This window comes from Malaclemys terrapin, chromosome 2 (assembly GCF_027887155.1).
Source record: "Malaclemys terrapin pileata isolate rMalTer1 chromosome 2, rMalTer1.hap1, whole genome shotgun sequence".
Taxonomy (NCBI): Eukaryota; Metazoa; Chordata; order Testudines; family Emydidae; genus Malaclemys; species Malaclemys terrapin.
In genome coordinates this window covers 75,102,203-75,119,744 of record NC_071506.1, presented here as the reverse complement: position 1 = coordinate 75,119,744, position 17,542 = coordinate 75,102,203, and the positions used below count along the sequence as shown (strand labels likewise).

The window sequence follows — 17,542 nt, the reverse complement described above, 5'->3', positions numbered from 1 at the left end:
TAATGTAGTTTTCTAAGCACCCCTTTGTAAGACCTGGCAAAGGGAGAATGTTGGGGGCAGGCTGGGGTGGGAGGTTTAAGTTGGTGCTGGAGCCATGATATGCAGGCTGCAGAGATTCCAGGCAGCACTATGGCCCATATAGCATCCTGGGGAGGCGGCTGTAATTTAGACAGGCCTCCAGAGCTGTCTAGATTATGATCGAGATTACAGGGCAGCCCAGGATCAAGTAAATGCATAGGTAGCTCAAAAGCCACCAAAGCCCCTCCCCCTATTGGGCTGTGAGTTCTGTGCTTGCAATTTAGATAAGCAGCAAAGAATCTTACCCTAAATGTAGACAAGGACTAAAAAAAACTCACCAGAATGCATCCAAACCCTCTAGCCATTGGAGATCTAGTGGCTGGAAACTCAAAAACTGGCAAATATATTCAGAACCCACCACAGCTCCAGCCCCAAAATGCCCCCTTTTATTTAAAAATAAGATTATGGTGCCCAAAGAATCACCTTGATAGTCTTCATCCAAAATCCTAAACCTGGCCTTATGAACATATGTTTGTAGGATAATGAAATATTTAAATCTAGATCTCCTGGCTTTTTCTTTTAAGTTTAACATTTTAATAAAGTTGCTTATGTTTAGTATGGAATATAGGTTTACATTTTATCCATATGCTACAATAACTCTATGTTACATGTTTCTAAGATAACTGTTTTTTAAAAAACATGTACTAGTTGTTCTAAACATGGCCTCCTCACCCTAATGCAAGCTTTAATATGATCACTACACTGTAGGAGGACAAATAATCAAAGCTGGACAAGATTTTGCACAGTGTACAGTTCTACAATTTAGTTGGCTTTCATTTGTGGGACAAATTATAACTTACCATATTTGAAGTTTCACTGTTGTATCATTAAATGTTATTGTTTTTACTTTAAAATCAATGCCTAAAAGAAACAAGAAAATCTGTTACATGTCTTGAAATAACATTTATTTCTTATGGAGACTGTTTGTAAACAAAAGTTATTTTGGGGATGTAGAGAAATGGAAGCACACCAACCAACCAACATCAACCAAAAATCATAATAAATCACTAATTGTATATACACAAAACAGAGGTGGGGAAAAAAGAACCATAAGAGTTCTTTTTGATATACATCAGTAATTATATTGAAATTAACTATCAAACTGGTCAAAGTTCTATACTCAGTCACTCATTGTGCATGGTCAACTCGGAAAGTATAACTACAAACCAGCATTAGCTGGCAAGTGACATGACAGCTGTTTGATGGCCCATGCACAAAACTGTCACAATATTGGCAATTTCTGCTAAGGGAATCAGTCCCATAATAATAGTGCTGTAGTTCTGCATGGAGGTTTAGTGACAAATGCTTACATGGCATTTGCTTGCCCTATGCCATTCTTAAGCCTTTACTGCAACATTACTGAAAAGAAGTGTCCAGGATTACATCAACAGAACTAGACATGAATTAACTGAATTAATTAGGTACAAAGATAAGTGGACAGGCATTCAAGTTCAAGTAAAGACCATACCTCTATACTACCCTTCCACCTAAACATTTATGCCTCAAAATCCAAAATGTTTTGGTACTGAAACCTATTTTGCACCTAGTAATATTGCAGTATAGTAATGCCTCTGCAGCCATTATACTGTTTTCCTTAAGGATGCTTTTCTCTGTAATTTATCTAGTTTTTCCATTACCTATATTATCACAATAGCCCCCAAAATAGGTGCCAGACAGATGTATGGGAGAATGCATTTTTTGCCTTGAGGATAATCCAATAAAAATGAAACTCCAAACATCACACTGGAGTCTGCTATCTACTGAAGTATGAAGGTCCAAAATAAAAAGATTGTATAATTCCCTGCAGTTATACAACTTTTTCAATGACTTTAGCAGTAAAATTTTAAAGAAAACATTTAAAATGAGTTTCAGTCTCAAAATGCAATATCCATTGAGAAACCTCTTCATTCTGTTTATTCATTACAAGTCAACTAGGAGAATACCTTAATGGGCAAAAGGGTATGTATTTCAGTCACATGAGCTCAGCTGAATTAGCTTAATAAAACTGAGAAGTCCTGTTAAAATGCAGGTTAACATGTCTCACATTGTGTTAGGTGGCCGTGTTGTAGCCTAGGCTTCTCACTAAGTTAAAACATATCTAGCTAACATGACTTCAAATGTGTCAGCCTACATCTCAATGGGGCTTTTCAACTGTGTTTAAACTAATTTGACTGGGCTAACACAACTGAAAAAGTACACCTTTTTTGCATGTCAAGAAAAGTCCGTATTGTGTTAAAGTGTAATAAAGAGATGTTGTAATGGACATCACTGAAGCTGGGAACCAGAGTGCAATTCTGTTTTTGGTGCTATCATAATACAGATAAATAAATACCTTGCACCATAAAAGGATAACCTTATGACGAGAGATACTACATTTCAAACCCTAGAGGACACCTTCAACTGCAAGTTATCTTACCTAATGCTCAGGAGTCAAGCCTCCAGCTACCAGAACCTACAGTACTCAGAAGTCTATGCCTACTATATTCTTGAACTGTTGTATCACAGCTGCTTTTTTTTTCAGAAGTAAAATCAGCAGCATCTTTAGACTGTCTCGGAAGAATAGCCTTAATAGTCAATCATCTTCTATAGTCTTCAATTTGTAAATTTCTTCTTATCCCTTAGCTGTGGACTAATAGCCATAATTCTAGAAATCTCTCTTAACTTCAATGATTCCAAAATAGAACAAAACTGTCCTTTGTAATTATCCTAAAATAACTCTCCTCTGACAGAAAAGGAACATGAAAAACATCAGGTTTGTGGTTTCGGTTCTGGTGAAGTCTGTGTTTTAGACAGAGGGGCAGAGCTTAGATTCAGCACACAAACAATGGTACCTGCACCTCCTTCATGCTGCTTTTTGTTCTCTATAATCTAAGAGCTTCTTTATGCACATATTTAGTACATGGCAAGCTTGGGTGTGAATCTACCCTGGACTAGCCTGTGGTGCACTAACTGTCCATGTGGATCTTGCTGCTGTGCATTAACAATTCCTTAGTGTGTGCGACTGCTAGTGTACTAAATGTTCACGTAGACAAGCTTTAAGCTTTCATTTAAAAACATAAATAAGCCTCTAGCTGTTATGGTTGCTAAGGTAACTTCAAAAATATGACCTAAGTGTACACATGACACATCTACCTACATTTGCAGAACCTGAAACCATAGCTCCGAGAGATGTGTTCTGTACCATTCATCTCAATGGGTACTAACACAGATATCAATGACAATACTTTAAGTCAATGCTGCTAACTCACTGCTCACTAAACCATAAAAGAAAGGAGAGAGAAGATCACATTCTTAAGATCTACTGTGAGTGACAGCTCAGTTTGACTTCACCTGTAAGTGGGATTGTGAGACACCACTACTCAACCTCCCTCCCCCCGGTACATGAGCCTGCCCAAGGGGGAGACAATATCAAGAAGCACAGCTGGACGTAGGGTGACCAGATGTCCCGATTTTATAGGGACAGTCCCAATTTTGGGGTCTTTTTCTTATATAGGCTCCTATTACCCCCTACCCCATGTCCCGATTTTTCACACTTGCTGTCTGGTCACCCTAGCTGGACGCAAGAGCTCCACTGAGGGGAAGCTGAGCCCAGCAAAGGCCATGGGAGTAATCAGACTCCACTCCATGGTTATATTTGAACATCTGCACTCTATTGTGAGCAGCATGTCATGTATGTGGAGCTTATTTTATGGGCAGGGCATGGAAGAGTACCATCACATTTTCCCCCCGAATCTGGTCCCCAGCAGAGGAGGTTTATAAGAGATTGCTAGTCACACCCCTAACAATGGAAAGATTGCTGAATTTCAATTATTGCCTGACAAACACAAATACATGTTTTTTTCAAAAGCTCTTCCTTTCAGATTAATGTTTGATGATTCTGTTATCAAGTTTACTGTGCAGCAAGAGAATAGAAAAATAACCCAGTCTAACAAAGGGCTGATGATATATCAATAAGGAACTTTCATTTTATAGGTTAGAAAGATTAACAACATTAGGAAGCTTTTGGTTTTTTTCTTATTGTTTTAACCAAATAACATATTTGACTGTGTAAAGATAAAGTACCACTATTCTTCTGCTTCTGTGCTTTACATAAAATCTAAATGTTCCAATGCAAGTTCTCAGAAAATCAACAATTTGATGTTAGAATCATCATTTTGATTCCTTCTTGAACCTCACTGCCAACTCCTCTATCGAAGGCAAGCATTCACAAAAGTGCAATAAAATGGCAAAATACCAGAAAATCTCCCTTCTTTTAACTTCCAAATGCATCTTATAGCAGACTTTGGGGGATAAGCCTTCAGATGCAAGATTCTACTTAGTATTAAAAGTTGGTGATGGGGGGAGGGCTGTTTAGGTGGAGAGGTTTAAATTATTATACGGGTTGTGCCCTTCAGCTGCTGAAAATTCTCACTGAAACTTTAATGGAAGGGAAAAATGAAATAATACAATTGGCAGCTGTAATAAATGTTATGTGAAACTTTCTTGAAGAAATTAGTAAAGGTGGCTGGAAATATAATTTTACTGAAACATGCTTATATGCTCATATCAGGCAACCTACAAATTTGAAGAAAAATATTCATTCTTGCATTTCAGAAGAACCACTTATAGAATTTGGTTTAATTGTTTGTTTAGCTTTCTACAGCAGATGTTACAGCACTTGATAGGGACATGATATGTGGTGAAAATTTGGAAGGTCACTTTCAAAATGTTGAGTTGGGAATACTTTAAAAAATTATAACCCAGCGAGGCAATTCCAGCCCTACAGGAAAACAGTTCTTATTTGACATAAATTTTAATAATAAATTGACAAGAGTTTTTTATGTATAGAAAAGGAACGAGAGACTGCTGAATCAGACCAAAATGTAATCTAAATTAAAATAAGGCATATTGACTTCTTAAGTCAACTTAAATGTATTGACCTAAAAAGGTCAATGAACGTTAGTGAAAAACAGAAGTCAATATGTACTGCATGCATGAATTGTTCATGTCTTTATATGAAGTTTCAAGCAAACTTAGCAAATTTAAAAGACAAGAAAGAAAAATGAAAAATATAGTGCCAAAGACAGCTCACAGATTTCAGATGGTTTTAGGCCAATGTATTATATAATATGATCAATATAACAAAACTAACACTGATCACCAGCCCAGAGATGAAAGTTATTTGAATACAGGAGCTTGTATTTTCTTCTTTGGATTCTTCATATAAAACCCAGAATGTGATATAAACCAGACCAACTTCTAAGTGTGATTTCTAAACTATTATAGCCATAGGGTATTTATGATTCATTCTTTCTTTATATTTAAATAATAATAATGTCTATTCAAGGTTCCAGGAGACATATATAACATAATTAAGTATGTAACAATAAATACAACTAAATTGAAACTCATCAGCTTCAAAATAATCAGTTCCACAGAAACTCAGCCAGCCAGCCAACCACCCACACACACCCCCTTCAGCATCTAGGAAGCATACTCTCAGCCCTTTCCAAAACCCCTCTCAATCAGGTGCCTTTTACAGCATGTCCAGAAAGTCACCAAATTCAGGCTATTTCAGGTCAAGACAGGAAGCAAGTTCCAGAGTCTTAGAATCTTCACAGAGAATGCCCTGCCAACTATCCTGCTCTCTTATAAAGAGGGGGATCCAGCCTGAACACCTCCACTGGCCATAACTGTGGCAGTATGCCATGCGGAGAGAGGCAATCCCTTAGGTAGACAGGTCCAAGGTTATTAAGGACTTCATAGGCCATAGCTAGAGACCAATGGGCAACCAGTGCCCCACTCAATAAGCAATCAGATGCATTCTGCACAAGCTTTAGTCTTCAAATGGTTTTAAATTTAAGGTGTAGTCTCATGCATCACATTGCAATATGCTAATCCTCACATACCACTGTCATCTGTGCTTTTGTTAACTCTGCATCTGAAAGAAAAGGTCGTAACTTTCTCGTCAAAAAGCTTACTGGGTCACTGCTGTAATATGTAACAGCTGGGAGTCTAAAGTCACCCCTAAGTTGCAACACTAGTAACTAATGGCAGATGTATTCCTTTAATCAAAGAGGGTGATATTACCTCTGCCATCTCTTCCAGAGGCTTTTCCCAGCCCACCATCTCTCTCATCTGGGTGAGCTTCAGCTAGCTTGCTCTCATTCATGCCTTCATCTCAACTAGACATTGGCTGAGGCACTGAACTGCACTGTCCAGATCAGACTAGACAGACCTACAGCTAATCAAAACCATACTGATGACACTGCACCCCATGCCTCCTTACTGACCCTCCTAACTGATCCATATATGAACAGGAGGGATGACAGAATGGCCTCCTGTGAGACCTCACATTTGAGAGCTCTTTGAGAGGAGAAGCAATAGCCCACAACTATCCTCTAAGATCTCTCTGAAAGAAAAGAGCAAAGCCACTGAGGAGCAGCCCTATCCATTCCGGTCCGATTATGCAGATGAGTCACCAACATACCATGATCAATGGTATCGAAGGCAGCTGATAGATCTAATAATACCAGCACGGACACTTCATCATCATTTACTGCCAGGAGGAGATCACTGACTCTGTGACAAAGTCAGATCTATATACCCAGATTGACATGGTTAATGGCATCTAGATAATGTGAGAGTTGTCCCACTACAATCTTCTCCACAGTCTTATCCAAGAAGTGAAAATGTGTTACTGATTGACAATTAGCAAGAGTGTCAGCATGAAGCAACATCTTCTTGAGCAAAGGTTGCATTATTGCTTCCTTCAAAGCAAAAGAAAGCTTGCACTCTCTAAGAGGGTGTTGATGATCTCCACAAGCAAGGGAGTCAGTACTTCATCAGTGGCCTTCAACAGCCAGGAAGGACATAGATCCAAAGCACAGGTTGTGGGATGAAGTTCTCTTAACACATTCAGTACCTCAGAAAGCATCACTGACTGAAACTCTAGCAGAAAAGATGAGGCCCTTGTTCCCTCAAGACCTTGCACTGCCACCACAGAAGCAGACAGCTCATCCCTACAGTGATCCCAATAACAAGCAATATCTTCACAATAGGAGGGAATCAGATCAGCTACCAAGTCAAGACAGTGATTTAACCACCCAAAACAAATCCGCGACCTGAGATTTTGCAGATTTAGAATTAACCTAAACAAGGACAAGGCTCTTGTCTTTCTGAATAAGTTTCCATGGAGTTCATTAGCAACAAATCCATTTGTAGGAAAGTCCTAAATGTATCAGCTACTATGGGGAGAGGAAACCTACTCCTCAAAAGTGTACAGCAGGACTTGAAAATCTAATTCCTGAAATCTTCTGCTGCTGCTTCTAATGAGGGCAGAGGGGAAGGAAGGAGAGCATCCTAAGCCTCAAGAAGCAGAATGATCCAATGGTTAAGAAACTAGCTTAAGACTTTAAAGACCTGGGTTCAAGTCCCTGCTCTACCACATCTTGGGCTAGCCACTTGGCCTCTCTGTGCCATCTGTAAAATGGGGATTATAGTACTTCCCTACCTTAGAGAGGTAGGGGAAACAGTGAGCCATTTAGATACTAAGGGAATGAGGGCTACAGAAATACAATATAGAGAGATAAACCTACACTTGTGGGGATTGGCCTGTGTAGGGGAAACTGGTCAGGGTAATTGATCCTAGATAGCTTGCTGGCAAGAGGGCCAGAACATGGTAGGGATGGAGGCCAATTTAATTTGGACCCAAATAGCTCTGAAACAGAATGAGGGTGTGGTTATACACTCATCCTACATATTAAACATGCTGTCCCTCTCATTCATATCAAGTAGTATCTCACTCTGTGAGTAATATTGTTAAATAATACTCTGTGCGTGTATTGTTAAATAATAGACTGCAAATTAGATTACTCGTGGAGAAAGGTACTCCTCAATATAAATAAGAGCAACAGAATCTGGCGCTGTTCCAAAAAACAGGAAACATGTAGATTACTATTGGTGTTATCAGTACATACAGTCCATTAGATTTTATAGACCATATTTACGTACAGTACCATATGTATCAACGATTCAAGCCTACACTCTTCTTTTATAAAATGAATGTCAGGGAGTTCATGTAGACGTCTAGAATTAGTTCATTTACCTACAAGATGGTATAAACCAATTTGCAAATCTAGAGAAAAAGAAATCTCTGTCTGAAAGGAGATTTCAGTTTTAGGTTTCTGTAATTTACCATAACAAAACAAAGACAAAAAATGTTACACACACCCACACTCATGAATGTGTCCCTTTGAACAGAAATTCAAAATACGATTGTCTGCTCCTTCCCTACCCCAAAAAAGTGGAACTTGTATTTTGAATTTCTGTTCAAAGGGATGCAGTCAACTGTTTGCTACTTCCCTTCCGCAAAAAAGTGGAACTTGAATGCATCCCTTTGAACAGAAATTCAAAATACATTTGTCTGTTCCTTTCCTTCTGTTCTTTCCCTTCCCCAAGTAAATGGAAGCTTCACCTTTTTAGAACCAAGATCTCCACAAATATTTTCCCACATAGAAGCACATGGCACCATCAAGAAGACAATAGCTAAGATAACTTATTTCATACCTATAATAAATAAAACAAATAAAGTACTGTGCAGACGTTTCATGTTCACTTGTACACAAGATTTTTTTGTTCATAGGCTTTCCCTATGGCTTTCTATCCTGTGCCATTGTTTAAATAAAAAGTTATTCTTTATAGTCTGCTATTCTCAATATGATTCATCTGCCTTATGATCCGTGTAAGTTTAATTAGAAAACTGCTTATAATTCACCCAAACTGTATAATTGAAGAGGAGGAAGGGCAACCATCCCTGAGAGTTTAAGTGCTACATAAAATGCTTTCAATGAAAATTTACTGTGAATGCATGTTTTCATTTTCTAAAATATATAATTTTAGAAAGTTTCAACAAGTAGAGTCTATTAACAACAGCTACAAGACATTATTTTTTGTAGTCACACCAGGCTTACTTGTAGCAACATGGAATGCCTAGTTGCCATGACATAAAAAGAGACCCTCAACAGTTCCCCTCCAATCTTTTTTCTTCTATGACTACTATCTTTATCTCTGAATAAAGGTAAGTTGATGACACACAACCCCACCAAAAACTCAAATTCCTAGGGGACTAAATATCTCAGAGTACTGGTAAAGGCTTTTTACTTCATTTCCAGTTGAAATTCCAGCCGCATAGGTAATGATTAATAGCCATTCATAACCTTCAGATGAGTGTGCAATGGGCTGCAAGAAAGGAAAGCTCTTAGTCAAGACTGTACCAGACATATGTCCAAATCATAAAGAGACAGAAGATTAGATGGACATAAAGTCTGAACTGTTCTATCATCACTGGAAACTGTCCCTCCAGGATACAGTTGAGGCCTATTGGGAAGCTGCTGCGGAAATTTAAACTGTTGCTTCCTGCATTGTACTTTTCTGGACAGGAGGCTTCCTACTGCCAATACTGTTAGTCTGGCACTTATCAGCGCAACCCACTTATTTTAAAAATCTAGGGCCAATGTATACTACAAAACTTACTTGCTTGGGATTTTGAAATCAGATGCAAATAATTGTTATTCAGATTTGGATAATTTGCTTACAGCATGGATGAGACATAAAACTTTCTTAAAAGTTTCTGAAAACCACATTAAGACTTGAATTTGAAAATACACTCCTAATATGATCAGTTTTGTAATATACAGGAGCTTTCGATTCTTGAGTGAACAGAGGTAGAGTATCAGAAATTCCATCTGTTTGAGAAAAAAAACTCAGGGGCATGAGTTCACTTCCAATATTAGGTATCATCATGAAAGCAGACATTCACATTCACAGGTATTCCACAGGGATGACGTAGGTTCCATCATTATTACAGGTTTCAAAGATCAATTTCACTCTCCGACACCTCCCTTGCTGATAGGCTCTGCTATCCTTATTCATATAGGTTTCAATGGAATGACTTACAGAGTAGGATACTACTCAACTTAAGTAAGGGAGTTAGAAACTGTGCCAAATTCATCCAGCTCTCATAGGGCCAGATTCTGACATCCTCACTTACATTAAGTGTTCATATTTAAATCAATATCAATTGAGGAGAAAGATATTAGTCAACATTTCTAACTATAAGGGTAACAATTGTATGAGGCTTTCAATAAGAACACTGGTCAGGGATGGTCTAGGGCAGCATTTCTCATACTGGGGTCCACAGACCGAGGATACCGCAGACTGGGAATACCCCAGCCAGCCCTGCTGATCAACTCCTTCCCCTCCCTCCCAGTGCCTCCTGCATGCCAGGGAACAGCTGTTCAGCAGCATGCAGGAGGCGCTGGAAGGTAGGGGAAGGAGCAGGGATGGGGTGCGCTCGGGGGAGGGGGTGGAATCATGTTTGGGGCTGCCAACCTTGCTGATCAACTCCTTCCCCTCCCTCCCAGTGCCTCCTGCATGCTGGGGAACAGCTGTTCAGGGGCATGCAGGAGGCGCTGGGAGGGAGGGAGAGGAGTGGGGACGAAGCGCGCTGGGGGGAGAGGCAAGGAAGAGGAGGAACAGAGGTGGAGCAGGGGCAGGAAGAGGTGGGAGTGTGGCCCTAGAGGAAGGGATGGAGTGGTGGCGGGGCATAGGGCTGAGCAGTGGGGGCTTGGAGGTCCCTGAAAATTTTTAAATGAAAATAGGGGTCCTCGAGTTGCTAAAGTTTGAGAACTGCTGGTCTAGGGCATATGCAGAACTGCTGGAACATGCAGGTTTCTCTGCACACACGTTCTATAAGTTTCCACTAAACAGCACATGAAATAAGACAATTACAAATGCAGCCATCCACACCTATGGAAGAAGAAGAGATTCTCTTGGAGATACTATGCCTGACAAATCATTATCTACAAGGTCAGTAAAATAGATGGAAATGATTTTAACTTTGAACTATCATTGAAGGTGAAGGAATTAGGCATTTTAATTTAGATTGTAAATTTTTTGGAGCAGGGAGTATAATTTTCTGTGTGTGTGTACAGTACCTAGCACAATGGGGCCTTGACTTAGGCCTTGTCTACACTACAGGAGAAATTCGATCTAAGCTACATAATTTGAGTTACGTGAATAGCTTAGATCTATTTATGTCTCTCCGTGGACTCCCCCTACTCTTCTCGATCTGGTGGAGTACAGGAGTTAACGGGAGAGCGATCTGCGGTCGATTTAGCGGGTCTTCACTAGATCTGCTAAATCACCACCACTGCATCGACCACCGCTCATGGATCCCCTGGTAAGTGTAGACAAGCCCTTAGTTAAATTCTGTAGGCACTACTGCAATACATTTTTTTAAACAAATAATAATAATTTTAAGGCCAACAGGAGGATGTTACAGATATAATATTAATTAATGCCAACACATGACAGCTGGTAAGAGGAAGATTTGGAGATGGAAAGACAGTACCATGCATTTTTCCCTATTTAGGGCCTCACCATCAGTGTTTAAATGTCTAATTTAGCAAAGACTGGAAATGTGTTTCAGAATAAAAGTAGGTCTTGAAGATACAAATACATTTTTGTTTAGTGTGAAAGTGAGTGTGTGACAGTCTGCCAAGGTGTGAATGTGCGTGTCAGGGTGAGAATGTGGGGGGCGTCAGTCTGTCAGGGAGTGAATGTGTGTGTTGGGGTGTGAATGTGGGGGTATCAGTCTGTCTGGATGTTAATGTGGGTGTGTATGTCAGTGTAAATGTGTGTGTCAGCCTGTGAGGGTGTGAATGTGGGTGGGTGTCAGTCCGTGAGGGTGTGAATGAGGGGGTCAGTGCATGAATGTGAGTGTCAGGGTGTGAATGTGGGTGTGTGTCAGTGTGTCGGGGTGTGAATACAGGTGTGTGTCAGCCTGTGAGGGTGCGAATGAGGGGGTCAGTGCATGAATGTGAGTGTCAGGGTGTGAATGTGGGGTGTATGTCAGTGTGTCGGGGTGTGAATACAGGTGTGTGTCAGCCTGTGAGGGTGTGAATGAGGGGGTCAGTGCATGAATGTGAGTGTCAGGGTGTGAATTTGGGGTGTATGTCAGTGTGTCGGGGTGTGAATACAGGTGTGTGTCAGCCTGTGAGGGTGTGAATGTGGGTGTGTGTCAGTCCGTGAGGGTGTGAATGAGGGGGTCAGTGCATGAATGTGAGTGTCAGGGTGTGAATGCGGGGTGTATGTCAGTGTGTCGGGGTGTGAATACGGGTGTGTGTCAGCCTGTGAGGGTGTGAATATGGGGGGGGGGTATCAGTGTGGATTGCCAGAGCCCGGGCGCTGGCTCCGTGTCACTCACCGACGGTGGCGATGTAGGAGGCGGCGCGGGGCGGCCCGGGCTCCGTGTACCTCCTCACGATGGAGGTTTTCCCCACGCAGGACTCCCCGGCCATCACTATTTTCACCAGCAGCGGCTTCCCCGCGGAGCTGTGCCCCGGCCCGGCCATGTCCCGTCCGGGGGCCCGTCATGTGGTCCCGGAAAGGAGCGAGCGGCGGGAACACCAGGCCTGCGCAGAACCGAAACCGGCCGGGCGCGGGGACAAGGGGCGGTTCCTTCCGAGCCTCAAGGACGGGCAGGAGGGACCCGCCTTTGTCGCTTGCGGCTGCAGCTGCCCCGGGACTCTCCGGCCTTGCGAAACAGCCACCTGCGCTGCCCCGCACCAGCCGCTTCCCACCGCCCGGCTGCGTGTGAGCGTCTGGGGGTGGGGCTGTGTCTGTCTGTCTGTGTGAGCGTCTGGGGGTGGTCGGGCTGTGTCTGTCTGTCTATCTGTGTGAGCTCCTGGAGGTGAGCCTGTGTCTGTCTGCCTGCGAGCGAGCTGTGGGTGGAGGGGGCCCTGTCTGTCTGAGCTCCCCGAGGGCTCTGTCTGTGCCTTCTCCATTAGCCCTTATCTGACTTTTCTTCCCCTTGGCAAATCCTGGCGCCCGAGCCCCACTCCCTGAGCTAGGAGTTTCTACACAGAAGGCGCAGAAGTGTTTCCATCCTCATGCTCAGAAATGAGCAGTGTGAAGCCTGCACCACCCTTCAGGTGCAGAGTGTACAATGTCAGTATGTCACACAAATCCAGCTGACTTTTGTGTAGAGGTCAGATGGAAAAGTAAAGTAGTTGTTCCAAACAAAGGGTTAATCGTTTGAAGAGTAATTTGTAATGCTTATTTCTAGAGGGGAAATAAAGGGTTGATCATTTAAGGGCAGTTTCTCCAGAGATGATGGTTCTGTGGTGAAAGCCTAACAGGAACTTAGCTCAGAAAAGTTTCAGAGTAACAGCCGTGTTAGTCTGTATCCGCAAAAAGAAGAACAGGAGTACTTGTGGCACCTTAGAGACTAACAAATTTATTAGAGCATAAGCTTTCGTGGACTACAGCCCACTTCTTCGGATGCATATAGAATAGCTCAGAAAGTCGATTAAGTCACCCACTCAGCTCATTTGTTATTTCTCAACAGGGCACAATACATTTTAATGCAGAGTTCATATGCTATAGATCAGGGGTACTCAAATTGGGGGTCAGGACCCCTCAGGGGTTCACAAGGTTATTACCTGGGGGGTCGCAAACTGTCAGCCTCCCACCCAAACCCCGCTTTGCCTCCAGCATTTATAATGGTGTTAAATTTATAAAAACGTGTTTTTAATTTATTAGAGGGGTTGCATTCAGAGGCTTGCTACATGAAAGGGGTCACTAGTACAAAAGTTTGAGAACCACTGCTATAGATACAATTCTGTCTTTTCCAGTACTGCTTACTACAGCAGCAAAACAAAACAACAATATTAAGGGGAGTAAAAGAACATCCTGTATACACAAGCAGACACATTGTATACACTAGCCAAACCTCATCCACGATCCATTCCCTTCTGACATAGCTATCCTTATAAACAGCGTCAGAGCAAGAAGATCTGCTGATCTTCCCGTTTTGCTGCTTAACTATCAAATAGAGTGAAACAAAGTATATAACCCTGAAGAATGAAAATAATTAAGCACCTTAGATGTCACATGTGTGAAGTACAGCTTAGGGTTCTGAACACCGGACTATATCAGAAAATCCAGGAGCTCAAGAGCTCCAGTCCTGGTTCTGTCACTGATTGTTTATCTGCCTTTGGCCAAATCACTTAATTTCTGAATCAGTTTCTCCTCCTGTGAAATGGGGATAATAATATAATGTATGGATATATTTTTAGAGATAACAGGCCTATTATAGCTGGACATCCCACTGGGATAAAGACTAGCATCCTCACTAGCCAGTTGGTAATCCTCACCATTCTGAAATATGGAACAGTCAATAATGGTCTTTCTTCCCACGAAAGTATACTTCAGACCACTGGGAAATACTGGGTTCTGATTAGTAAGAGGCAGTGATTTATAATTCAAATTGGTCTTGACTCAATGTATTTTATGTGGTGTTCTTTTTCAGAAGAATTACAATGTTGGAACCTTGAGGTGGGCTTTTAAAAATAGTTTCAAATAATAAAGAATCTGTATCTTTTTGCAATTTGGCTTAAAATTACATGGGGTCACTTGTTATTTTATGCCAGATTCCAAGAACCATCACTAGACTACACAAAATGTACTGTAGAAATTACTGGGATGGTTATGTACTAGAGGATATAATTTCTATAATTATTTAAAAAAAACACAGTAGGCAAATTGTTTGGCATGGAGTAATATAGTCATCGACAACTGAGACTCTGGCCCATGACAGTCTCAGAGCTTCTGCTACTACTCTGTCTATGTTACAATTGCTGATGTGCTTGTCCACCCTTCTACTTCTTGTCCCGAACTCCCTTGGTGGCTCTGTCTTGAATTTAGCTGTATGTGTAAAAATGTCTACTGCAATGCTGAGCTCCGTGCTGGGTGGGATCACATTTGTACTTGGATTTGGGGCCAGAGGCTGCATGTCAGCCTCTCTCCATTTTAGGATTAGAGAAATCTGCACGTCCTTCCCCCCCCCCCCCCCCCCGCTTTTTACTTTGTTTCATCACAGATGAGGAGACAGAGACCTTCAACAGTGCCCATACTACAAACCCATGAGGAGCATAGGAACCAGTAATTTACAGTTTATTTTATATCAACTTCCTGGCATCATATAAGACACAGAAAATGGATTCTGATAATTTACTTTTCTCGGCTGTGATGTGTTATCAGCTCACATTCCAAGAGAGTTCTGGTCTAACTAAGGCTATGTCATCACTGAAGGGTTAAGTCATCTACACTCAAGTTCGCTGGTCTCAAGTTAGCCTAGCTTGAGTGAGAGCAGCTACACTGTGAAAGAATGCTCAAGCTGCACAAAAGTTTCTGCAGTGATTGTTTTAGCAGCTGATGAGTTGTTCTAATTGAACTCTAGACTATCCCCCTGCCATGCCCACCAACTCCGTTAAAAGCACTACCATGCTCAAGTTAACAGGTTTTGTGTTTAGACAGTATTTAAGTTAGGGGCAACACTTGAGTTGTAACTCAAATGAACTCTGCAGTGAAACTCTAAAGTGGCCCGTGTCACTATTGCTAAAGCTACAATATCACTTTCCTCTTCTTTCCCCCCATCACTCTACTCACATTCCTATCCACAAGAGGACAGTCTTTCCATCTGTTATTACCAGCTACAACATAGTTTTAAGGTCAGCCTCTTTAAAAATTAGCAGTGGATAAATGCAACATAACAAAATGCTGAAAACACAGTTCTATCCAATTCAGTTTGTTTTAAAAATTATGCTTCAAGTCCCAGTAACTGAATTGCTCCTATTTGTTCATACTGGATTTGTGCTTATATCTCCCACCCTGTAAACATATTCCACATCCCTGTTAATTGAAATAAAGTTGTTTAATTCCCAGAATGAAATTGAAAGTTGGAGCTTTATTAAGGTCATGGATTTGAGTTATTAGAAGAGCTTGTAAGCCTCCACAACACATTCTATGTAAATCATAAAACAGTCATATAACATACATTAGTGACCCCAGTGTAATCCCATTACACCATCACTATGAAAGCAGGAGACTGCTATTGTTTCTTTCCTTTCTTTGCTTGAATCGTTCCAATAGCATGATTCCGTTTGAAAACAGGATATTGTTCCAATTTGAGAAATGATCCTCTGTCTTCCAGAACTCATCTTAGAATCTGCCAGTTTCTCTAGATTCAGGATATTAAAAGGAACAGTTATTTAAAAAGGATGTAATAACGGGCCTTTGTGCACTTAATAAAATTCTCACTTGTACTTCAAGTTCACTCAAAGAAATTAACAACTTTTATGGCAGAGGCCCATGTGACACTGAGATCCCTTGGCAAAGGGTTTCCTGTTCTTTGCAAACAGCTCTCACCTCAGACCTGACAAATTCACTACACCAAACACATCTTACAGGATATTCATCCATAAAGAGTAAACACATCTTACAGGATATTCATCCATAAAGAGTAATATATAAGGTATCTACAGATAGCTCATAACTTGTCAAGATTCAATCATTGTGAGATGTATGTACGGATAATAGTCAAGGAACAATGTATTTATATTGAAAGTATGCTATATGGATTTGGAGTACAAATTAGTCTCGATGATGACCCATTTAGGCAAGAGGGAGCCATCACCCTCCATAGTCAGACGGCGAGGTAATTGCACTCTATTGTTCATCCTTGCCACAATCCCAGAATAATCAATAGAAAACCATCAGAAACAAGGACAAAAACAATCAAAACTACTTAAAGGTAGAAAAGAAACTCTGCAGCAAAGCAGAAGTTTGTCCTGTCTATGAACAGAAACAAAGATTGTTTTCAGTATAACAGAGCATATGGAAAAGCACACGGTATCCATTCACTGAGGAAAACCCCTGGTGGATGGGGTGTGCTTTCAGGAACGTTTGGTTCCTGGTTCTTGAGAAACCAGTCAGTTCTGCAACAGACTGAACTTTGGGGGAAATCTACTTTATTAGATAGGAATGGTAACTATTGACACTGGTTTGTGTTTTATCATTTTGTTTTGTATTGCAACCACTTGTTTCCATCATTCTCTCTTGTTTCTAGTTAACTCTTTATTCTTTCTTAAATAAACCTTTTATTTTATATAAGTGCTCACAAGTGATGTGTGGTTTACAGAAGTGGTGGTTTAAGGCAAAGAATCTGGAAATTCTGTGAATAGCCAGTGTTAAGGGCTGGATAGTACATGGGAACGATACAAAGAGAGTTGGGGATTGGGGTGCATCTATTGTTAACCTGCTTCATGAAGAAAGGGCAGCATAAGTCTAGAGGAGAGTGCTTGAGAGGGTTGGCAGTCTCAGGAAGCTCACACCCCACTACCACACACACACAAAAGACTCCCTCTCATTGGAGATGAGGTGGTAACAGGCTGACTCATGGTCCTGGGTCCCCTGAGAACCATCGAAGCCCAACTTTTATTTTTTGTCCTTGTGTTAGAGCCAGCTTAATCTATAAAGTAAAATATCACTGCACAATAGATTTAAACCAATATCTCCTGACCAATTCTGCATTCTTAATAAGTTCTACAATTCTACTTCTATCAGCCACGTCCTTGCTCAC

At 41.1% G+C, this 17,542-nt stretch overlaps 1 protein-coding gene across 4 annotated transcripts in view; it reads right to left on the bottom strand.

Moving 5' to 3' along the window:
* The window catches only part of LOC128830900 (ras-related protein Rab-10-like), a 47,798-nt gene extending 35,104 nt beyond the window's left edge, over nucleotides 1-12,694 (bottom strand). For all 4 annotated transcript variants that reach the window (XR_008443710.1, XR_008443711.1, XR_008443712.1 and 1 more), the window contains exons 1-2: nucleotides 12,326-12,694; nucleotides 879-939 (exon numbers count right to left, since the gene is read on the bottom strand). Coding sequence is in view for 1 of the 4 variants with exons in the window: in XM_054016782.1 (XP_053872757.1) it covers nucleotides 879-939; nucleotides 12,326-12,473 (209 nt within the window). In the remaining 3 variants the exon portion in view is untranslated. The remainder of the gene's footprint in view (nucleotides 1-878; nucleotides 940-12,325) is intronic.
* Between the last annotated feature and the right edge of the window lie 4,848 nt (nucleotides 12,695-17,542).